Here is a 25,438-nt window from a genome sequence, read left to right on the forward strand (position 1 = left end):
CCCCCCCCCCCCATGTAGCACCTATTTCCGGTGACCCAACCTAACCCTCGAAGGTCCCAGATGGCACCCTGGTCCCAGCCCCTTCCACTGCAAGCTTGTGGACCTGCTGTGGGGGAAGTTAGTGGCTACGGTGTTGGCACCCTGGGCTTTTCTTTCCCATCTGAACAACCAGAGTGTAGTGCACAAGGGTCTCCGGCAGGGCTCATGGCTCTGCTTCCCTACAGGCAAGCTTTTTGTGCTGGGCCTCTGACCCCTCCGCATTATCTTTAGGGTGAAGGTCTTTGCACCCTCTCCCTGCACCCCTCTTTTAGTCCCTGAAGCTGGATACTGCATGGGTATGGAAGTAGCCACCTGGAAGAGGAGATATAGACTTCTTCTGATATATTTGGCAGTTAGCATCTCTGATGTTAAATTCACTTGTATGATGTTGATTTACTTACATGGAAACTTGGGGAATTTCAGGCCTCCTGGATGGTGTTTATTATACACCCCCTTATGGAAACACACCTCCCCCTGAGGGCTAATTTGAGTTCTCAAATAGGGAATAAGGAGGCTTTGTCTGACCAATTCCATTAACTGAGTTCCTACTTATTCAATAGTAGGCTGGTGGCCTGAGACAATTTATTTTCCTGAGGAAAACATTTGGGATCTGGCTATTCTTTCTTTGATGCTATTACCTTGACATTTTTTTAACCACTTCGTGCCAAATTAGGCCTTATTACTGGGCCTTTACTATTCTACACCCAGTTCCAACATGTGGGGGTTCTTCCCACAGCACCAAGCAATTCCGACACCAACTTGGTATCCTAGAGTCCAACTCATTTCGGACACCGTCTATGCAAAGAGAGCATCAGATCCCACAACTTGAGGGCTCAGTCCCCCAAGACCGCCCCACTTCACTTGAGAAGCCAGTTGCAAGACCAGTGTATCACCTGGGCTTCCGACCCCCTGCTAAAGACTTAAAGGTTCCAACGACCCCCTTCTTCAGTTCAATTAATTTGCTACAGCAGCTTGCAGAACTCAGAAATGTTTTCCTTACCACATCACCCTGTACTCTGAAAGGATGGAACTCAGGAACAGCCAGATGGAAGACATGGGTAGGGCAAGGTAGGGGGGAAGGGTGCGGAGCTGCCTGCCATGCTCCCTCCAGGTGCGCTGCCCTCCCAGCACCTCCAAGGCTTCACCAACCCGGAAGCTCTCCCTGCCCCGTCCTTTTGGGTATTTAGGGAGGCCTGGTGACATAGGTGTGATTGATTAAATCATTGGCCATTGGTGATTACACTCAGTCTCCAGCCCCCCTTTCTCTCCCCTGAGGTAGGGGGGTAGGGTTCAAAGTTCCAACCCTCTAAACCCAGGGTTGGCTCCCCTGGCACTCAGCCCCTAAAGCGTACCTAGTGCTTTCTAAGACTTGCCTTGTTAACATTAGAAAAGATACCTTGCTGCCTCCCTTCACAGGAAATACCAAAGGTTTTAGGAGCTCTGTGACCTCAAAGGGGATTAAGACCTAATACATATTTCTTAATTCTAAATCACAATAGCCTACCCTTTTCTCCTCACATTCAAATGAATAAAAAGTCTCATCATTGTAAAATAGAATGGAAAATATATATACGGTAGGGTTTAGTGGGACCGTCTTACCAATCGGGAGGTATGCTAGGTTGATGTTAAGCAGAAAATTTTGAGTCTTAAGCAACTTGGGGCTTACAGACTATCCCAAATGGAAGGGCCCTGAAAGGTCATTTTAGTATTTCTGAGGACCCAAACTCTGGTTTTGACCTTTTGACCATTATCCATGCCAGGAGAAACATTTTAGATCTCAAACTGGATTAAGGATATAAAATACACTGTGTGTGTGTGTGTGTGTGTGTGTGTGTGTGTGTGTGTGTGTGTGTATACACACACATATGTATACACCCACCATGTATATACACCACACATGTGTGTCTAGTCACATACACACACAAAGATCAGAAACAAAAGATTCATGGACCAATACTTCCTATCTACAATTAATTCACACTGTTTCTCTCTTTTATTTATTTAAAAATAAAATGCTAGTTGCAACCCACTAAGTTGATATTCAGATCCAGCGGTTAAAAAAAAATACTGATCTGACTGATCTCCGTTTTCCTTGCCCAGGTGCACATCTTTTTTCAAAAGTTACATTTTAAAAGTTTTACCGTGGATGTTGTTGCCAAGACCCTCCTAGTAGATTAAAAGTACAACGGCCTCTAAGACAAGTCTGCCACCCATGTTCCCATTGCTGTGTTAGGAAGAATGAAGTTCACAGTTGGTACAGCTGTTTTGGACAGCTGTTTGAGTAACTCAAAACAGATGTCAGAGCCGGAGGTCTGACATTTAGTGGAAATGTGCTATTAAATACCACCTCGTGGTTTACGTAACCCTGCTAGATAATTGCCCACAGAGGAAAAGACCTTTTAAATAAAATATTACGCTTTTCACACATGTAAAGTATATAAATAGGGGAGTTTTGTGTTTAAAATGTACAACTTTTTTGTTACCCTTTGCCACAGTCTTGACTTCAGCTTCAAGTCTTAAGGTTTCAGCTGATCTTCCCCTTGCATTTTCACTCAAAGTCCCTGGAAGTCTGAAGCGCCTTGTTCACGGCCATTCGGCAAGTTCAGTTAAACCCCTGGTCTTATCTCACTGGCCTGGCTAAACTGTTAGCCAAATTAATAAAGGGGTTTCATGCTCCTCCCTCTAGGGAAAACCTGCTAGCCAACGCCACCCTCCATATTAGCCAGTATAAACTGCGGGGTGTTCGAGGTGTGAGTGTGCACGTGTTTAGTTTTATGCTGATGCCTTTCCTGATTCATCTCTTGACAGAGTTATTTGCAAGCACTTGAGGGATTTCAGTGGCTTGGTGCATATTAAACACAGAACATTAGCCAATTTCTAATCTATTTATCTATCAGTAATATGTCCCTCTGTCTATAAGTATCTGTGGAAGTTGAATTCCACTATCATAAAAATCAGTATCTACTATAAGGCACTTTCTAAATCTCCACCCTTATTCTGTAGGAACAGTACATGGGTAGAATGCACAATAAACATATTTTTAAAATAAACAGTTTAAGTGATTTGTCCCTATGTCTCTGATCGTTTTGCATTCTGACAAAGGTATTTTCGTATGTATGTGCGTTTACGGAAGAAATGCTTCCCTAGTCAGTGGCATGGTGTAGGCTTCTCTAACACTGAGGAGCCGCTATATGCTAATTAGTGAACCATAAAGTCCAAGACAACCTCTTAGTGCAAGAAGACAATTCAAAACACAGTTAACAGTGCTATGGAGGTATTTCCATTGCCTGTACAATGTCTTAGTGACACCTGCCGTGTTCTCTTTCTCCCCAACATCCATGCCATCCTCTCTCGTATGACCCACCCCTCCATAAAGCCCACATACATTCTGTTAAATGCCTCTAAAAATCAGCCACCCAACAGCTGTGCAAAACCTGCCATCTTCTAAATTCAAGTCTTGTGTGTGGTTCTTTTCTGGAAGAGCAGCAGCAAGACAAGATCACGTGTCCCCTTTCGGGCACTACTCTGTTTCCTGTCAGCGTCCATCAATTTTGAGCTGTTATTCCTTTACGCCAGGGCCCAACAAACTACAGTCCAGGAGCCAAATCTGGTCCACTACCTGTTTTTATAAATAAAGTCTTATTGGAACATAGCCACACCCATTCATTTAGGTATCGTCGGTGGTTGCTTTCTCACTCCACGGAGGGAGTGGTTGTGGCAAAGTCGAACAGTTGCTATGGAGACCGTGTGGCTTGGAAAGCCTAAACTGTTCACTGTCTGGCCCTTTACACGGAAGGTCTGCCAGCCCCTGCTGTACGCTGCTGCCCATTCTAGCTCGTTCTGTACATGCGGTCACACGCTTCTCAGGGCTGATCAACCTTCAGCTCAACAAAACTGTGCCTTTGAATTCATTTGTGTATTTATGTCCATGTTCACCAGAGAGCGTACGTGTTTCAATATTTCAGATATAGCCATTTGAATCTTCTTTCCCTTGTGATAAAATAGAAATCCTAAAAAGGGACTCATTCTCCCTTAACTTTTGCAGTTAGTAAACAGAGATTAAGCGGCTACACCTACCCCCCAAAACAGTCATGTCCTGAGATTCTAACCCTGAATAATGAGTCATCTCAAGTTCATACTGCCTAAGGAAACTTGACTTCTCCAGACCTGACCAAGCCCTTTATTCAGACGCAGGACTCCCCCAGCATATTTCCTTTTTCTCTTGATTCATTTCCTGACAACATACCACACTGCCAGATGGACACCCTAAGTGAGGGTCTAAGGAAACTCATTTCCAAAGAATGTATTCATGAAATAAAACTTATCTGGCACTCGTATTTTTTTTTTACTGGTAAAGAGTATTTTTAAGTGGCACAACCAAAATAGCCTCTATTTCGTCAGTGTAGAAACTAGTCCATTACAGTAGAAAATATTATTTACCTTTCTTTAAACAAAAAGCAGAACCTCCTTTGGTGCTGTGGTAGTGAGCACATTGGGACCCAAGTGATGATGGCAGATTTTGCAAGAGACTAGGCTTAACGAAGCTCTGGAAGGTCCACTGTACGTGAAACATGGGTTCTGAAGAAGTACCCGAAACAAAACCCAAGTCATCTGCTGCATATTTGGCAGCAGCCAGTGGATACTGAGCTTGGAACGTGGCTTGGTGTAGAATAAAGATCCGTAACCTTTATTACTCAGGGAACCAGTAACTACACTCTGAAACTAAATCATATTGCTTTCTAACAACACTCCTTCCTGAAGCTCTTAAGTTTTAAAAATAGACCAAAGTCAAAGCCAAAACAAGTTACCAGCCCTTGACACAAAAGTTAAAGGGTAACGGGCAAGGCCAAGTTGCTGCAAACACCAAAGGACTCTTGACCATGGTCTGGTGGGCTACCTTACTAATTCAATTCAACCAGCATTCGTCGGATAACCCACGGGGTCGAGGTACAGGAGGTACTGTAAGATACAGACACAGAGGATGGGTAGGCGATATATGGGCCCGGGCCTCAAGGACCTCACAGTCCTGTAGGGGAAGGGAATGAATTCTACTACCAGACAGTATAACCACGAAATACAAAGATGAAAAAAAGACTTGATAAAGGAGTGGAAAGGAATGGATGAGTAATTCACGCTGGGATTCCTCGAGCTATTAAGAATGAAATGATGTTGTCCCCCCTCCCCTTTTTCATCTGGTTTGGGCCTACCACTGGCAACACCCACAACAGAGGAGCCAGTACCCCTTTTTCTCTCTTTTCCCTGGTTTGAGAAACGTCATGAATATCATGAACACACTTACATGATCAAGCATGCAATTTTTGTAATTTTTTTAGATTTATTTTAGAGGGGGGGGGGCAGAGGAGAGGGGAGAGAGAATCCCAAGCAGACTCCATGCTTCATGCAGAGCCCGACGCGGGACTAGATCCCGAGACCCTAAGATCACGACCTGAGCCAAAACCAAGAGTCGGACAGTCAACCAGTTGAGCCACCAAGGTGCCCCTGCAGTTTTTATACTTCTAAGAAATCTCTGACTCACTTGGGAAAATGCAGAAGGAAGGAAAAGAGGGAGGAAGGGAGAGTCCTACTTAGAAACCCTTTCAACGTACCCTAGAAGTTTCAGACCATGAACCCGAGTTGTTGTAAAATATTTCTTTTGGAATAGTAGCGCCATACTTCTTTGGTCTGGACGAGTAGTCCCCGCATTGTTCCAGGGTGCTTTCGTCCTTGCAGCCGCAGGGCATGGGGGACCCTGGAGGGGACAGGAGATGCTGTACAGGGTCTCCCACAGCTCTGCTGTTATCTGCTCTAAATCCTGGACTTTCACCTCAGTTTGTCTCAGGAATCATCCCATTGCTCGACTCAGAGTCTGAAAACCAGTATTTCACTTGAAGGCCCTGGTTATGAGAGGAAATTATAAGCCCTGGACATGCTAGGTATGGTTGGAGGTCGCTAGTGTTCAGTCCAATTATAAATATTACCATAGAAAACTTGACCAGAACCTGCCTCTCGAAAATAAACAAACACATACAGACGAAGGACTCTCAAACAAGGCCAGTGGCTCTTTAGCCGCTGTCAAGGCTCCTGGTATCTGTAGGATTATGAGCGGGAAGTTGAGGGTTCGTTCCTGGATCTGGCCCTGGGGCTTGCCCATTAGTGGGACTCCTCTCCTTCCCCCCCTTTTTTTTTTCTATTTTCTCGAATGCCCCCAATCTCATCACGGGCATGCTCAGCTTCCGCCAGATAGAAGGAATTCTCCCAAGGGGAGGGAGTCTCGCCTCTGTGGTGTTTTGCCTTGCATTTGGGGTACAGACTTCTGGCACACACAGTCCACTCCCGTTTATGTTTCGGTGTATTGTCAATTGACGTTGAGAGTGAAGAGATGGAGATCTTCGGACATTAAGCTCGAGGTTCTAAAGTTGTCCTTGAAAAACAATGCTCAACTTGTCAGATTCCTGCGCTGTGCCAGCTTCCATCCAGTTAACACATGAACTCTGTGGACTCTGTAAGTTATGTCTCCTGGATCATGTTATCTGTTTACACTGATTTTAAGTGTATGTAAAGGTTATTTGACTGGATGTGTCCTTCGGGGTTTTTTGTTTGTTTGTTTCTGGTTGTTGTTGTTGTTTTTTTTTCAGAAGGGAATAAATGAATTGTCATCTCAACCTTTGTTTGGTAAAAGCAGCAAAATTGGTATGAAACTGTATATTTATGCATTTTTTTCCTTTCTGATATCTCTGCCTCTTCCTCTCTCCATTATTAAAGGAAGAAATACCCCTGGGAAGCCAATGAGAGAGGTTAGTGAGACTCAGGCTCACAGCCACGGCTTCTGTGTGTCTCATCGCGCTTTCTATGTTTGGCGTTTGTGTAAGAATTGTGTGTGTGCACGCGCATGTACGTACTACATGTGTCATCACGTAAGGATGGTAGTCACCTCTCCACTTGCGGCTCATGAGGAACATTCTTCAAATGTTCATTGCCATTGTCATCACCATGACGACAGGACCAGGGGTTGGGGGAGCAGGAGTCTATAAAATGGCAACCCTTGGTAGTCCCTAGGCCGTTAGCCCGCAGTTCATCATCTGTTGCCATTTGTAACACAAACAGAACCCTCAGCGTGAATTTAGCCTCAAACAGAACTGAGGAGTCCTCATGTTTCTGTGTACTTTCAGGACCCTAGCATTTTCTGCCAGCGCCCTGGGTTTTTTATTCTTCTGGAATGACTTCATTTTGTTTTTGTTTTCTTTTTCCCTCATTCCTACACTCCTTTCCCACTCTAACATTTTTTTTTGAGCACTTACTGTGCGCCAAGCACTGTTGTAAGCACTCGCCATCCTTTTCATAAGGTACCCTTCATGCCAAAGTTATGAGGTAGGTACTCTTCTTAACCCCATTTTATAGACAGGGAAACTGAGTCAGTGAGAGATTAAGCAGTGTGTTCAAGGTGACAGAGCCAGAATTTGAATCCAGGCAGTCAGGGTCCAGAGCCACACTCTTCTGAATTGCCACCTGAGAAAATGGTGTCGGAAAGCCTCACATCACGTCAGCTAGACCTTTAGAAAGCACTCTGTTTCCGTTTGGCCTTTGGAAACCCAGACAGAACATAACGAGTCAGGGATAAAAACTGAATGTTGGAGTCTTGAGGTTTTAAGTGCCTATTTATGGGTTCAAAGGGGGTCGTAGGGTACAGTATTACCACTGAATGTGGTGTGAGGTTTTTCAGGGAAAGCTGCTGTATACTTTTATCAGAAAGAGCGTCTGAACATTCAGTTACCTAATCAAAGGACGAGTAGATTACAGAGTGTTGAGTGACAGCCCAAGGGAAACAAGCTTGTCCTTACCGAGAGTTTAGCATGCAGGATGGGAGAAGGAAAGCTCTTCCATGGGTGGCCGTAACATCTACTATTCTGGGAGAGTGCTGACATGAGAACATTCTAGATCCTTAGCAACAGGCTAGACGAGAGTAGTCTCTGATTCATTTACACATAAGGAGTCATACGGGAAAGTCTGCCAACACCATGCCATGCAAGTCGAATGAATTTAATGATCCTTTAGTGTGTCTGCACCAGTGCTCTCTTCCAAGGCCTGGGACACTGGGGTCCTAGGGAGGGGGGAGGGGGAGGCTGGGAGGAGAAACAGAGGAAACCTGAATTGGTGAAGCAGTGAATGCTCCTGACGGTTTGCCTGGCTCACGTACTGCTTACGTGAGGCTTCTTGGGTTCATTCCTATGGTAAGTGCCCCTTACACTTTCTCTTAACGCGGTATAAAAAGCTGCACCTGAATTTGACCGCCCTGAACATGTTTCTGTCATGGACGAGCCTTAGAAAAGGCCAGCCCGTGTGTCATCCAAGTCAGAGAGGCATCCGGAAACTTTATTACCTGAGCTGTATTACAGTCGGATACGTTTCCAGCAAACGCGAGAATCAAAGTCATGTTGTTGTTGTTACAAAAATGACCTCGAAGGTACAGTAGAGCAGACAGTGTTTCAAAGATGAAATTATAGAGAACAGACACAAATTTCACTGCACTGCTCTGGCTTTGCTGTGGCCAAGCGAATGCTAACCATTTATTTGGGAACTGTATTTAAAAAAAAAAATAGAGTGCCAGATTGCTATTGAGGTCTTGGACCTCTGCCAGAAAGTCTCAGTTCCAATCACTGCGGAAAACGACTCCCTCAGGCAGCGGCGGCCTGTGAGACTAAATGTGTTGCAGTTCGCGCCAACTTGGAAACACACGGCACTGCCCTAATGTTCAATGCATGGTGCCTTTGTGTTCAACAATCCTCGCTCAAGAATGGATTAAATGAATACTTTCTAGAGATGCATTTTTATGTCAACTTGTGCCTGAAGCCGATTGCAAACGCCCACAATCCGGCCTGCTTCTTGGTGCCTCTCACGTTCATAATATGAGGTTTTCATTTTGACTTTAGAAAAATCTGTCAGGTAGAATTAATGACCTCACTCATGTTCTGCCTTACACATATGGATATTAGAACCAGGATACAAATCTGTTTTCTGTATCCATATCACACTGCAGTTTGATGCCTCCAGTGGATTGAGTTAGGATTCTTTGGGGCAGTATTTTGTCAAAGAGATAGAATTTTTTTCCTGGCTCTAATGAAAACCTCCACGAAAACCACTGCCGTCACTAGTCTGGTGAAACAGGTGTTTGTAAATAAAGTAACCAAAGGCATACTATAGATACGGTGACGTGACTCTGAATGTTCTTTTTTCTAGCACAGGGAGAGCCTTGAGGTCATTTGTGAACATTGAAAACCGCCCAGACAGGTGAAAGGCCACCTCACGTTCTGTGGGAGGGGGTGTGGTGTATTGAGACTAATCAGCCTCTCTTTTACCTAGTCACTTTTTAAACAGCAGATACCCCTAGAAATGATGCCTCTGGAGAGTCTCGAGAATTTTCCTTCTGGGTAGTAACAACACCGTTTCAAGGAGTAGAAGTACCACTTGGCTGTGTACTCGACAAATGCATTTACTTGTGAACTGCATGCCACGTTCCCTAGCGCACAGGTTTAAATAGGTACTTTTTGATGATTATCAATTAGCCAGTGGGAAAAATGAGTTCTTCCGTGTCTGGTTTCTGTACTATCGTTCGATGTGGGTGATGAGAGATAGTGTGAATTCTGTTCAGGTATCAGGTTGTAAGGGTCTGGGCTTTTCTTTATACCGGCTTCACTAATCACTGCTAAGACAGCGAGTCGTTCAAACTTCACAGGTCATCCACTCGTTTTCAGTTACACACGAATAACTGGGTGGATCTCCCAGGGTTGCTGGGCCATCCAAAACAGGTGCAAAAGAAGCCCTTCGGCCTGGTGGCGTCAGGTAGAATATGGTGCTCTAAGCTCTAAGGAGCAGCAAAGAACCCTCTGGGTCCTCCAGTGGTTTTATGCTTTAGAAAAGCCAAAGAGGATTTTAATTCTTCGCTGAGGGCTGCCACGCTCCCGGCCCACTCTGGGAGTAGGACACCCGCTTCATTCAAGTTTTTATTCTTTGCCATCGCAACCCAAATCGCACGTGATTTTCTAAAACCTACCTAGTTCTCGCTGAAACTCTTTGCGTTGACAAAGCGCAAGATTTACAAAGGTGATCACTTTCGTGTAAATGGCCGAAGGGCAGGAAACTTTTAGTAAAGTTCTGTCTTGCTGTGTGCCGTCACTGGGTAAGTGCCTGCCTCTGAATCCCCTTCACGCCCACTCTCTCGTGTACTGGGAAATGCTGTGTCTCTTGAAGTAAATACTAGAACAGAATTCCTGCCCTAGTCTGGCTTTAATGTTTACAGGGATTTTAACAATTATGAGAATCCGTAAAGTTGATACATGGCAAGGTGGTAATAGCCTCGTAAAGCATTTTTAGTTCAAAACGCAGTACTCCAAGAGGAGAATGATTTAGTAATGTCCAAGAATTAAAATTAGCCATATAAAAATACGGGACATATAGGAAAAGCAAGTCATAAAGTAGGTCTCAAATTATCTTCCTCTAGATCTGAATTCTGCCACAGAGTATAAGGGACGTGGTGCTGCTCTTGGCCTCCATGCTGGGGGACCACTGCTAGGTCATGTCACATTATTATTAAAAGGCTCTTCTGATCGTTAACCCCCATTTAGGAGGAGAACAAAAATGGATTCACCGGATACCCAAATCCGTGCTCTGCATGTGGGTCAGATTGTAATTAGGCTCTGGAGTCATTTGGAATGAAAAGTGATTTTTCTGAGGAGGCTTCCAAATTCCAATGTTAATATACAAAAAGGTCGATTCAAGAGTTTGTTTTTCAATTCAGGTAAAAGCAGAGAGAAAACAGTCTCCTCCACCGTAGCCTTAGACGTGAGCCAGTGGCTTGAAAGAGCATGGAAGGGAAGATCCCATGTCATGGTCATGGTGGCAGTGATGAGAATGGCGATGACAATACATACGGGCGCTGGCAGGGGTGACGGTTATGGGGGGAGGTGATACCGAGATTTGAGTAGAAGGGCACAGTAAGTCATCTCCCACGACAAGGCGGGGAAGGTCCATCCCATCGGGAAATACTCCTGTTCTGACGGGAACCTTGTGCTTCTCCGTGGAAGCCTCGGGCTAGAAGCTTCCATTGGAAAGAGGAGTGCGTTCTCTGACACTTTTCCACGGAAATGACCACAGTAGCCTGATCTGGTATTAAGCTGATACTAACAACGTGGAATGGCTTCATTAACAAGGCTTTGCTTCTTCCTGGAAACTGGTGAACGATCCAATCCTGTTGTGTAGACCCTCGGTGCAGCTTCTGTGTTGTCTTCACCTAGAAGTGGGGAAGGAGCTCCCAGATGGCCAAGAGTCAGGGCGATGTGATCTGCACCTAGTGTCACGTCTCTCTCTCTTTGTTTTCCAGGACACAATGTAGGAAGCCTTTTCCACTTGGCAGATGATTTGGGCAGAGCGATGGAGTCCTTAGTTTCAGTCATGACAGATGAAGAAGGGGCAGAATAAATGTTTTACAACTCCTGATTCCCGCATGGTTTTTATAATATTCATACAACAAAGAGGATTAGACAGTAAGAGTTTACAAGAAAAAAAATCTATATTTTTGTGAAGGGTAGTGGTACTATACTGTAGATTTCAGTAGTTTCTAAGTCTGTTATTGTTTTGTTAACAATGGCAGGTTTTACACGTCTATGCAATTGTACAAAAAAGTTATAAGAAAACTACATGTAAAATCTTGATAGCTAAATAACTTGCCATTTCTTTATATGGAACGCATTTTGGGTTGTTTAAAAATTTATAACAGTTATAAAGAAAGATTGTAAACTAAAGTGTGCTTTATAAAAAAAAAGTTGTTTATAAAAACCCCTAAAAACAGACACACACACACACACACACACACACACACACACACACACACACACACTTTGAGGCCGAGCATTGTTTTGCATCGTTTGAGCGTGATATCCATATGAAATTCATGGTTTTTTCTTTTCGAGCATAGGAAAGATAGGACTTCCTCTACCACCACCAAATGACTGCATCACTTCGCTCTTTTTGGAATCAGTGACTGAGTGGGACTGGCTGTGGGTTTTCGCTTTACGCATCTATATGTCTAGAAGTATGTAAATACTGTAGGTATATAGATAAATAGATCTGACTTTCTAGAGACCTTTTAAACTTCTTGTTCAAATGATCTGGCCACTTCCTAATGGAAAGAGATTGCTTCTGGTCATCCAGGCTTACCTGCTTGGTCTAGAAGGAATTTTCCCTGGAGCCTGAAGCCAGGAGGCAACTACCACACTAAAACATTGTCTGGGGCTCCAGATGTTTCTCATTTGAAACTTTCCACTGACAGCTACAGTACTGAATTTTTTTTAAAGGGACAGAGGAATGAATACACAGGACTTACTGTGTCCGAGTAAGCCGTCAGTTGGTACATTCAGCGCCCCGCTGCTGGCAGTGCCACCATCTACATGTAATGATGCTTCAGTGGAACTCACGACATCAGAAGACATTTTTAACTCCCAGACAGTAAGGAGGACTTTCTGGTAGGGCTGGAGGGCTGTGGATTCGCAGCCGACCCCTGGGACGGAGGGGGCCACTCTTGAAGTAGAGGATTGGATGTTCATAACCATATGTAGAGATCTTTGTAATTACAGTGAAATCACACTCTTCCCTCTCCTCACAGTGAAACAGCAGTGGGTATTTGAGGGGGGTTTGCTTTTTTGCTTTCTTTCTTTCTTCCCCCTTTTTTTTAAAAAGATTTTTTCCCCATTGCAAGGAGTTTTTAAATGCCACAAGACTTCATGTAAAATGACCCTTGGGAAGATGTGTAGGACAGCCCCATCACGGTGCGCTCCTGTCGAGTATCCACCCAGAAGCCCATGGGCTTTGTTTCCCTACGTCACATTTCTCTACAAGTAATTCCACACAGGTTTGTAAGGGGGAAACATAGATGGATTCACATGTTCCAAAGGGTACTCCAAACCCTTGCTGGTGGATGAGGAAGGTTAGAGACGCCGACAAACATTGTTCAAAAAGAGAATAACCCAAGAGGACTAACTGGTAGGAACAAGCTTTACTCTCTCATCATCTTAGCCTTTCGTTTGTTTTTAATCATTCATTCACTAGAAATCACCGTGTGACCTATTATTGTGCAAATCTGTTACCTCTTAGGTCAAGCGTCATTAACTTTCGCGGAGCGGGTTTTTGTCTATTATTTTATTAATGATCATTAACATCCAACATGGCTTCTCATGCTATTTCTACCTCACTTTGGTTTTGGGGTGTTCCTAATAATCGTGCACACCTGATTTCACAGCTTCATTACTTGTCCATCGTGTGAACATTTTTCTCACCCCCCATCATCATTTCCAAAAGAAAACCCAAAGCTCTAAGGTAACAGAATGACATAAAGATTTGGTTTTAGTCTTGCATTTTTTTCCTTTATGTGACACTGGACTTTTTCTTTCCCTGCGAATTTTTTTTTAACCACTATTAAAAACATGGGGTTGTGTTACTCCCTACTAAGCAGTTTTAAGTTTCATTCTAAACGCAGAGATAAATAAGAGTGCATAATTTTGTTTTAATCTTTTCATTTTATCTTTTAGACATTAGTTCTGGAGTGAGTCTGTCAAAATATTTGAATAAAAACTGAGAGCTTTATTGCTACATTTTAAGCATAATTTGGACATTATTTCGTGTTCTTTATAACCACCAAGTATTAAACTGTAAGTCATAACGTAACTGAAGCATAAACATCATGTGGCATGTTCTGTCATTGTTTTCAGGTACTGCGTTCTTACTTGAGTATCATAATATATTGTGTTTTAACACCAACACTGTAACATTTACTAATTATTTTTTTAAACTTCAGTTTTACTGCATTTTCACAACATATCAGACTTCACCAAATATATGCCTTACTATTGTATTATATTACTGCTTTACTGTGTATCTCAATAAAGCACGCAGTTATGTTACAAAAAAAGTGCCGAGTACAGTACTTTATTTTTGATTTTTAACTATGTAGTACATTCAAATGGTTGACGAGTGAAAAATCGAGAAAGCCAAGTGGTGAAAATACCCTGTTCCCACAGCATGCACATTGGCCTGTGAGCACATGTTAAATTTCTTGTGTCTCCTTCCAAACGATCATGACCATGAAAGCAATTACAAACACACGTTCCTACTTTTGTCCTTTCATGACACCCAAGATAGATGGCTTTCTATGCACCTGGCTCTATACCTTGCTTTTTTAAACTTCAGAACGGACTCAAGAGATCCAGCCATTCTTAATTATATCGCAAGAGATGTCTCCATCTTGATATATAAAATGCTTTCTCGTTCTTTTTTCAGAGCTGCGTAACATTCCAGTGTAGGTTAGTGGGATGGATATCACTTAAGCTGTCCTCTTTGGTGGGACACATGGGTGGCTTTCCGTCTTCTCCTGTGACAAACAGTACTGCACATCTTCCATGTCATCGTGTCACTTGTGCCAAAATCTTGTCTGTGGGACACATTCCTACAGGTGAGATTTCTGGACCGAAAGCGGCCAGTGTGTGGAGCTGGGGGGGATCATTTTGGTGCAGCGGTAGCCACAGTGCTCATTTGGTTTCCTGTTTCAGTCATCACAAGTAGATGAATTAGCCAGTACGCAGTTTACATTTGCTTCTCAAGAGAATTCCTCACTTCTGTTATTGTTCATAGCACCAAATCTAAGGGGCAGTCAGAGCACTCAGAGTCTCACCTAAAAGGGTACCTCAGAACTGGCTGTGGGGAGGATGGCCCTGCCATTCAGAAGTCATGATCGGCACCAGAGGGAGACCCCCGGGAGATCCCCTCGTCCCTGTCCTGCTCTGCTTCTGTCCTAAGTGCAGAGGAGGTGAGGAAAAGGGAGGAGCCATGTCAGCTCTCCTAAGGAAGGGTGATCTTTGCCTCTGACCATGATGCGTGGACAGGAGTTCCCCAACAGTGTTCACACCCCGGAGTCCAAAGAAATTGTCAAGTCCACTAGGCAAAGTCTATTCTAGTGATTCTGGAAATAAGAGGAGAGGGTCAAGCTCATGCAGAATGATACGGAGTATGGCATCTCTGCTAGGAATCACCTGCTCGGTTTCTGCAGGTGGGCTGATGACACTGGCCCAAGTGACTACGGTCATGAAAGATGGCCCCCGAAGTCCTCATACACCAAGACTTCTTCTCGCCGTATTTCAATCCATTCTGGATCCCTCCTGCCATTCCCCCAAACCTGCCTTTGCTTGAAACACCCCAACTGGCTGTTCAGATGGCCCAAAACTGGGTCACTGAGGAACCCAACACCTCACCATGTCCACCACAGCTGTGTCTGGAGGACTCTGAGGAGGGCGTTTGGCTTTCCATTCCACACTTGGCACAGGTTGGAGGGGAAGGAATTATTTCAGTCAAAAAGGTAAAATGGATCAAGCTGGTGCAGACTGTGCACCAGCAAGAAAATGTGTGTTTAGGGGGAAGCACCAAGGTGAAGGGACATGTCCTATGGAGCGGTGATGGGATTCCCTGCATTTGTAATACTCTAGTGGTGGAATGAATACCAAAATACACACTGGCACACTCGCAGACGCTTGCCTTCAAATTATGTGTAGCAAGGACACGAATCGAATTCTTTCCCACAGTAGCATGACCGCTGGAGCAGGAAGTTCTACTCAGTAGACTAGCACATTCCCTACCACTCCATGGACAGGAGAGTGCTGTGACCTCATGGACTCACTTGATAACATGAGAGCAGCCACACGTCAGACTTTCCATAATAAATAATACTCTGTGTGTGTGTGTGTGTGTGTGTGTGTGTGTGTGTGTGTGTGTGAGAGAGAGAGAGAGAGAGAGAGAGAGAGACACGTTTGGCGATGTTTGAGAGTGGCTTTCTTTTTTTTTAAGATTTTATTTGAGAGAGAGAGTAAGAGAGAGCACAAGAGTGGGGGGGAGAGGGACAAGCAGACTCCCCGCTGAGCAGGGAGCCCAATACAGGGCTCGATCCCAGGACCCCAGGACCACGACCTGAGCCAAAGGCAGACACTCAACCAACAGCCACCCAGATACCCCCAGAGTGCCTTTCTTACACAGCAAAGATTATATATAGCAACACGAGGCTTAAATTCTATACCTACATATATGAATGTGCTTTTGTTTTATTTTCTATACACACACAGGATCAAGTTTTAGCTCTTCTATAACTAGTTAGAGATCATTCAAGCTCACAGAAACGTTGCGAGAATAGCACAAAGAACCCCTATATGCCCTTTACCCAGATCCAACAACTGTCTGCGTGCTGTGCCATTTCCTTCCTCCCTCCATATGGAGTATGTTTTCTTCCTGAACCGTTTTGAGAGTTAAGTTTCAGACATCATGCCCCTTTATGTTTAAATACTCCAGGTAAATTTTCTAAAAACTAAAACATTCTCTTGCTTGACCACATGACCATGATCAAGATAAACTTAACATTCAAGGTAACACCTACACAGCCACATTCAAGTGTTCTCACTGTGCAACGTCTTTCACAGTTATGTGTGTTTCCCTGATCTGGTCTAGGGTCTAATTCACGAGCTCCTGACATGTAGTCCTGTCTCTAATCTTCTTTCATCTGGAATGGTTTCTCTGCCTTTCTTGGTCTTCAAAGGCCTCGACGTGTTTTAAGAGTACAAGCCAGTGACGCTGTAGGATGTGCCTCCGTTTAGGTTTCTCTTATGTGCCCTTCGTGATTAGATTCAGGGTACGTGTTTTGGGCACGAATAGGACACAAGCGACGATGTGTCCTCAGCATGTCAGAGCTGGAGGTCCGTTACAACGGTCTGTCCCATTCTTGGTGATGGTAACTTTAGCCTTGGTGAAGGCGGTACCTCCAGGTTTCTCCACTTGGCATATATTTTTAAAAACCTAATTATTCTTAAGGCTTCAGGTTCACCTGGAAAATCCCACTATTTTCCTAGGTATTACTGTAGATATCTGTGTAAAATAGGCACACTTTCAGAGAGTTCCAGTTAAGATGACAACATGGGAGCCTCCTGAAGTCACCTCCTCCCACAGACACGCTCAGTCTGCACCTCCATATAGAACAAGTCCCTCTGTAAGAAACCCAGAAACTAGCTGAGTAACTCCTATCCTATCAGGCAAACGACAAAAAACAGGAGAAGAGACAGAGACACAAGGTCACCATAAACCCCATCCCTGGCACAGCGACACACAACCAGGAGGAAACTCACAACGTCCAGCTTCTCCCTGAGGAGTAATGGGTATGGACCCCACATCTGGCACCCCAAATTTTAAGACTTCCTTGAGAGATATGGGACCCCTAAACCTCTAGCTTCGAGAGCCAAAGGGGCATGTGTCCATGAGCTCCACAAGCTTATGCAGATGACCGGTAAAGGCCTCACGCGGACTCGCCATGGCTAAGCCCGTAGGGCACGACACAGAGGCAACAGACTGAAACGCCCAGTCTTCCCGTGAAAGAGGCCTATTTGCTTCATTACTCATTGCGGCCCAAGCAGCAGGCGTCTAACTGAACGCGTGCAGGGACAGACTACAACACTCCCCAGAGACCCCGGAGGACAGCGGATGCTATTTTTGTGCTCTTCCTCAGCCTTGCTCCGGCTTGCCAGTCCCTCTCAGAAAGGAGTTGGGCACACTTCTGGCACTCTGGTTTGGGGGGCTACTGTCCAGGGGATGCCCCTTCATCCTCTGGCTCTGGCAGCCAATTGGGCTTACCTTCGTGGCTGTGACAGGACTGCAACAGACAGAGAAACAGTTCTTAACCAGCTATCCCCCCAGGGCATGGCATAGAGGCAACATGCAGAAACACCCAGTCCTACCTTACGAGAGGCCTATTTGCTCCTCTTAATGGCTATGGCCTGAGAAACTGGCTCCTAACGTAAACACATTGAGGGGCTGATCGAGATACTCTACAGAAACTAGAGGATGCTCTTTGTCTCCCCCTCCTTCACTCCAGGACACTGGTGTCTCCCATAAAGGAGCTTCAGCACATGTCTCGTGCCCTGGTTTGTGCGGCTACTGCCCAGAAATGCCCCTTGATCACCTGGCTCTGGTGGCCAGTGGGGCTTATATTCCTCAGTCCTATGGGACTGTAACAAAGACACAGTTCTTCATCAGCTATCCACCTCCCCCTGCAGAGCAGAGTGCAGAGGCAGTGGACAGAAACACCCATCCCACAGTCTTCCTCTGAAAGAGAGGGCCCAGCTTCGGGTTAGCCTGCAGCCAGGTGCTGACACTGACAGATGTCGGGACACCCGCAACTACCCAGAGCCACTAAGAACAAAGAACGCTGCTTCAGCAATGTCCACGATTCCCAAATTATGGAAAGAGCCTAGATGTCCATAGACTGATGAATGGATAAAGAAGATGTGGTGTATATATACATAATGGAATATTACTCAGCCATCAAAAAAATGAAATCTTGCCATTTGCAACGACATGGATAGAACTAGAGGATACTATGCTAAGTGAAATAAGTCAGTCAATGAAAGACAGGTGCTGTATGATTTCACTCCTATGTGGAATTTAAGGAAAAAAAAAGATGAACACATAGGGGAAGGGAAGGAAAAATAAAATAAGAGGAAAACGGAGAGGGAGGCAAACTATAGGAGACTCAGATCTCTAGGGAAAAATCTGAGAGTTGCTGGAGGGTGGGGGGGATGGGGTAACTGGATGATGGGCATTAAGGAGGGCACTTGTTGTAATGAACACTGGGTGTTATGTAAGACTGATGAATCACTAAATTCTACCTCTAATACTAATAATACAGTATATGTTCATTGAATTTAAATAAAAAAATTTTAAGAAAAGAATGCTGCTAGATAATCACAAGGGTTTGAGAGACAACCTAGAGCTGGGTGGGGTTAAATGATAAGGTCCATCTCCTGCACACACCACTCCTTCAAGGCCAGGAGAAGTGGCTCTTTCATCTAATACATAAAAACAAATGCAGAGAGTCAAGGAAAATCAGAAACAAGGAATATGCTCCAAATGAAAAAACAAGATAAAACTGAAGAAAAAACACCTTAATGAAACAGGGGTAAGTGATTTATCTGTTGCCTGTGCCTTTGGTGTCATATCCAAGAAATCACTGCTAAGTCTGATGTCATGAAGATTTTCCCCTTGTTTTCTTCTAAGAGTTTTATAGTTTTAGATCTTATGTTTAGGTTTTTTATCCATTTTGAGTTAATTTTTGTATATGGTGTAACTTCATTGTTTTACATGGGGCTATCCAGTTGTGCCAGCACCATCCGTTGAAGATACTATCCTTATCCCATTGAACAGTTTTGGCACTCTTGTTGAAAAACAGTTAGCCATAGATGTACGGGTATATTCCTGGACTCCCAATTTTGTTTCATTGGTACATATGTCTGTCCTTGTTGAAAAAACTGATAACTGGACTTCACCAATGTTAAAAACTTTTGTGCATCAAAGGACACTATCAAGATTGTGAAAATAGAGCCCATGGAATGGGATGAAAATATTTATAAATCGTATATTTAATAAGGAATTTGCATCTAGAATAAAGAACTCTTACAACTTAATAACAGAAAGATGATCGTATTCTAAATGGGCAATGGATCTGAAAGACGTTTCTTCAAAGATACACATTTAGCCAGAAATGACGTTCAATATCATTAGTCAAAGAAACGCAAATCAAAACCACCATGAGATATCACTTCATACCCATTAGAATGGCTCAAATCAAAAAGTCAGGTAACAACAAGTGTTGCAAGGATTGGAGAAATGAAACCCTCCTACACTGCTGATGATAATGTAAAATGGTGCAGCCACTTTGGAACATAGTCTGGCAGTTCCTCAAATTATTAAACATAGAGTTCCCATATGACCCAGTAATTCTACTCTTAGGTATATTTTCAAGAGAAATGAAACATGTCCACACAGAAACTTGTATATGAATATTTATAGCATCATTATTTATAATAGCCAAAAGGTGGAAACAACATGAGTATTCATCAGTGGATGCGTGGATAAGTAAAATGTAATATCTCCAAAGGAATAGTATTCAGCCATAAAAAATGAAGTACTGAGGGGCACCTGGGTGGCTCAGTCAGTTGAGCGTCTGACTTCAACTCAGGTCATGATTTCAGGATCGTGAGATCGAGCCCCATGACAGGCTCTGCACTCAGTGAGGAGTCTGCTTGTCCCTCTGCCTCTCCCCTCTCATGCTCTCTCTAATAAATAAATAAAATCTTTAAAAAATGAAAAAAAGTGATTTATCTGATACAAAGTTCAAAATAACAGTAATAATATACTCATCAAAGTCAGGAAGACAAATGAACAGAGTGAGGATTTCACCAAAGAGAAAACATATGAAAATACCAAAAAGAAGGGCACCTGGGTGGCTCAGTTGGTTAAGTGTTCAACTCTTGGTTTTGCTAAGGTCATGATCTCAAGGTTGTGAGATTGAGCTCCGCCTCTGACTCCACACTTAGTGTGCAATCTGCTTGAGGATTCTCTCTCACTCCCCCATTCCCCCTCCTGCTTGTGTGTGTGTGTGTGTGTGCGTGCGCGCACACACACACTTTCTTTTTCGCTCTCAAATAAATAAATCTTTCAAAAAATACCAAACAGAAATCATAGTGCTTAAGAATATAGTAAGTGAAAGGACACGTTCAATAGTGGGGTTCAACAACAGGCTAGATGAAGTGTAAAAAGATCCCCTGAACTTGACGACAGGGCAGTGAAATTCATCCAGAGGAGCAAGAAGGAAAAAACAAAACAAAAGTGAAGATAGCTTAACAGACTTATGGGACACCACCAAGCATTAGAGGGGGCCCAGAGAAGAGAAAGGGGCAGAAAACTTATTTGAAGAAATAATGGCTGAACACTACCCTAACCTCAGGAACAGAGACAGACATCCAGAGAGCGGCAAAGAAGAGGACTCCAAGGAGCCCCGAGCCAAGACATATTATAATTCAAGCGTCATAAGTTAAAGACAGAGAGAGGATCTTTAAAACTGCAAGAGAAAAATAAATTGTTACATTTAAGGGAATGCGTGTAAGACCATTAGCAGATTTTTTTTTAGCAGAATTTCACAGGCCAGAAGGGAGTTTCATGTTATATTCAAAGTGCTGAAAGAAAAAACTGCCAACCAGAATACTCTATCCAACAAAGTTGTCCTTCAGAAATGAAAGACAGTTTTCCAGAGAAGAAAAGCTGAAGGAGTATAGCCCTAGACTGGCTTTAGGAGAAATGCTGAAGGGCACTTGTGCTCGCTCTCGCTCTTTCAAATGAATAAAATCTTTAAAAAATGTTAAAGGGAATGCTTCAAGTTGAAACAAAAGGGGACAAATAACTGGAAAACATGAAAGTATAAATCTCACTGGTAATGGTAAATATATAGGAAAATTCAGAGTAATCTAATGTTGTAATGGTAGTGGGTTAATCACTTATAAATTTAATACAAAGGTTAAAAATAACCCAAAGTATTGGGGTGCCTGGGTGGCTCAGTCAGTTAAGCATCCAACTCTATGTTTGGGCTCAGGTCATGATCTCGTGCTCAGATTCTCTCCCTCTCCCTCTGCCCCTTCCCCCACACTCACACTCACGTGCTCTAAAAACAAATCGAGTTTTAAAAAATACCAAAGTAGTAAAAATGACTGTAACTACAATAATTTGTTAATGGATACATAAGATCGACGTAAATTATGGCATCAATAACAAAATGTGCGGGAGAAGGTCAAAACGTAGGGTTAGAATGCATGTTAACTTAAGTTGATAACAACGTAGAAGAAACCATTATAAATGTAAATGCTTCGTGTGAGCCTCATGGTAACCACAAAGCAAAAACCCGCAGGAGATACACAAAAGATAAAAAATAAGGCATCTAAGCATACTACTCCAGGAAAGCATCATATCACAAAGGGAGAGAACATAAGAAGAAAGAAACAAAGGAATTCCAAAACAACCAGCAAACAATGAACAAAAGAGCAGTTAGTCCATACCTATTAATAATTCGTTTAAATGTCTGAGGGCTAAATTTTCTGATCTAAAGACACAGAGTGGCTGACAAGATGAGGGGGGAAAAAAAAGACCCAACTTTGTGCTGCTTACAAGAGACTCACTTCAGCATTAAGGACACACACAGGCTAAAAGGGAAGGGATGGACAGAGAAGTTCCATGTAAATGAAAACCTAAAGAAAGCTTGGGTAGTTACACGTATATCAGACCAAGCCGACTTTACAACAAAGACCGTAGTAAGAGATAACGAAGGTCATTGCATAATGATAAAGGGGTCAATCCAACCAGAGGATGTAAGATTTGTATATATTTATGCACCCAACATAGGAACACCTAAATATATAGAGCAAAAATTAACAGGCCTAAAGGGAGAAATACACAGCAATACAGTAGTAGGGGACTTTAATATGCCACTTTCACCAATGGCTAGATCATACACACAAAATCAATAAGGAAACATTGAGCTTACACAGATATTAACAGAACATTCCCTCCAAAAGCAACTAAATACACATTCTTTTTAAGCGTACATTTACCATTCTCCAGGACAGATCATATGTTAGCTGACAAAACAAGTCTTAAGAAATTTAAGAAGACTGAGATCATATCAAGCATCTTTCCTAACCACAGTGGTATTCAAGTAGATATCAGTTATAAGAACACTGGAAAATTCACAAATATGTTTAGATGAAACAACATAGAAAATCCAGAAAGACTCATTACTAGTTAAGAAGATGAATCAGCAATCGAAAACCTCACAACAAACAAGAGTCCAGGACCGGATGGCTTCAGAGGTGAATTCTACCAAACACTTAAAGAAAATTCATACCAGTCCTTCTTAAACTCTTCCAAAAAAATAAAAGAGGGAATACTTCCAAACTCATTTTACAAGGCCAGCATTAGCCTGATACAAAAACCATACAAGGACACCACAAGAAAAACCAACTATAGACCAATATCCCTCATGAATATAGATACAAAAATTCACACCAAAATATTAGCAAACCAAATTCAGTAATATATTAAAAGGATCATATGCCATGATCAGGTGGGATTTATCCCAGGAATGCGACAGTGGTTCACCATCCACAAATCAATGTGATAGGCCACATTAACAAAATGAATGATACAAACCATATGAAAATCTCAACAGATGAACTCAACAGCCATCTATAATAAAAACTCTCAAGAAAAGTTGGCATAGACAGAACATACCTCAACATAATAAAGGCCATATCAGATGAGTAAACAGCTAATGTCATATTCAGTGTTTAAAAAAAAAAAGAAAGCTTTTCCTCCAAGATCAGAACATGACTAGGATGTCCACTCTCACTACTTTTATTCAACAAAGTATTGAAAATCCCAGGCAGAACAGTTAGATAAGAAGAAGAAATTAAAGGCACCCAAATCAGAAAGGAAGAAGTGAAACTGTTTCTATTTGCAGATGGCATATTATACAGAGAGCCCTAAAAGAAAAAAAAAGAAAAAAAAACCTGAAAAAGCCCGCCTAAAACTACAGAATAAACAAATTTGGTAAAGTTGCAAGATACAAAACCAATGTACAAAAATCTGTTGTGTTTCCATACCGTAGACTAATAATGAAGTAGCATAAAGAGATGTTAAGGAAACAAGCCCACGGACAAGCAGTAACAAGCGCTGGCAGGATGTGGAGGGAACGCGTGGGCACTGTTGGTGGGAGTGTCCATCTATACAACCACGATGGAAAACAGTATGGATGGTTCTCAAAATTTTAAAAATAGAACTACCTTATGATCCTACAACTCTACTTTCCAGTATTTATCTGAAGAAAATGAAAACACAACCTTAAAAAGTTATCTGTACCCCCATATATGCACCCCTAGGTTCATTGTAGCATTATTTACAATAGTCAAGATACAGAAACAACCAAAGTGTCCTTCAATAGGTGGATTAAAAAAAGATGTGGTGTATACACACACACACACACACACACACACACTGAAATACTATTCACCCATAAAAAAAATGAAATCCTCCCATTTGCAACAACATGGATGACCCTTGAGGGTGTTATGCTAAATGAGGTAAGTCACTCAGAAAAAGACAAATACCATGTGATCTCAATTATATGTAGAATCGAAAAAGCACACATGTGCTCATCGATACAAAGACTGGATACACAGAACAGATTGGTGGTCGTGGGGACAGAGAGGAGGTGAAAGGGGTCAAATTTTCAGTTATAAAATAAATAAGTTGCGGGTATGTATAGCGTAGTGACTATAGGTAATAATACTGTATTGCATATCTGAAATTGATAAGAAGTCAATTTTAAATTTTTTTTCCTTGTGATGAAAACTTTGAACTCTGTAGGGCAACAGATGTTAACTACACTTACTGTGGTGATCATTTTGCAATATACACAAATAAATAATCATGCTATATACCTGAAATATTATATGTCAATTGTATCTCAATTAAAACATAATCATCATCATGAATTCTCAAAAAGAATCCCATTTATAATTCCACGAAAAGAATAAAATACCTAGGAATAAATTTAACCAAGGAGGTGAAAGATCTGTACACTGAAAGCTCTAAGACATTCACGAAAGATATTGAAGAAGACACCCATAAATGGAAAGAGATTTTGTGCTCTTGGACTAGAAAAACTAATACTGTTAAAATATCCATACTACCCAAAGAAATCCACAGATTTAACACACTTCAATTCCAATGACATTTTCACAGAAATATAACAGTCCTAAAATTTATACGGAACCACAAAAGACCCTGAATAGTCAAAGGAGTCTTGGGAAAGAACAACAAAGCTGGAGGCATCACGCGCCATGATTCAAACTCAAACTATAACATGAAGCTACAGTCATCAAAACAGTACGGAATTGGCATAATAATAGACACACAGATCAGTGTTGCTAAACAGAGAGCTCAGAAATAAACCCATGCATATATGGTCATTTACAACAAAGGAGCCAAGAACATACAGTGGGCAAAGGACAGTCTCCTCAGCAAATGGTGTTGGGAAAACTGGACGGCCATAAGCAAAAGACTGAAATTGGTCTGTTATCCTATACCATAATCAAAAATCAACTCAAATGGATTAATTTAAATGTAAGGCCTGAAACCATAAAGTTCCTAGAATAAAATACAGGGGGATCATCTCCTTGGCCTAGGTCTCAGCAGTACTTTTTTGGATCTACCACCAAAAAGCAAAGGCAACAAAAGCAAAAATAAACGAGTGGGACTACATCAAACTAAAAATCCTCTGCGCAGCAAAGGAACCCATTAATAAAATAAAAAGGCAACCTATGGAATGGGAGAAAATATTTGCAAATTATACATCTGATGTTAATATCCACACATAAAGAACTCATACAACTCAATGGCAAAAAAAAAAAAAAAACAATAACAATCGTATTTTAGAACG

At 42.5% G+C, this 25,438-nt stretch overlaps 1 protein-coding gene across 5 annotated transcripts in view; it reads left to right on the forward strand.

Moving 5' to 3' along the window:
• The window catches only part of DMD (dystrophin), a 1,667,815-nt gene extending 1,656,286 nt beyond the window's left edge, over positions 1–11,529 (forward strand). For 3 of the 5 annotated variants that reach the window (XM_040633145.1, XM_040633125.1, XM_040633131.1), the window contains 2 exons: positions 6,802–6,833; positions 11,414–11,529. In XM_040633145.1, coding sequence (XP_040489079.1) covers positions 6,802–6,833; positions 11,414–11,425 — 44 coding nt within the window. In that variant the 3' untranslated portion in view covers positions 11,426–11,529. The remainder of the gene's footprint in view (positions 1–6,801; positions 6,834–11,413) is intronic. The other 2 variants (XM_040633155.1, XM_040633165.1) reach the window with 1 other exon arrangement.
• Positions 11,530–25,438: the final 13,909 nt, after the last annotated feature.

The sequence above is a fragment of the Ursus maritimus genome (genome assembly GCF_017311325.1).
Source record: "Ursus maritimus isolate PB19 chromosome X unlocalized genomic scaffold, ASM1731132v1 scaffold_X1, whole genome shotgun sequence".
NCBI lineage: Eukaryota > Metazoa > Chordata > Mammalia > Carnivora > Ursidae > Ursus > Ursus maritimus.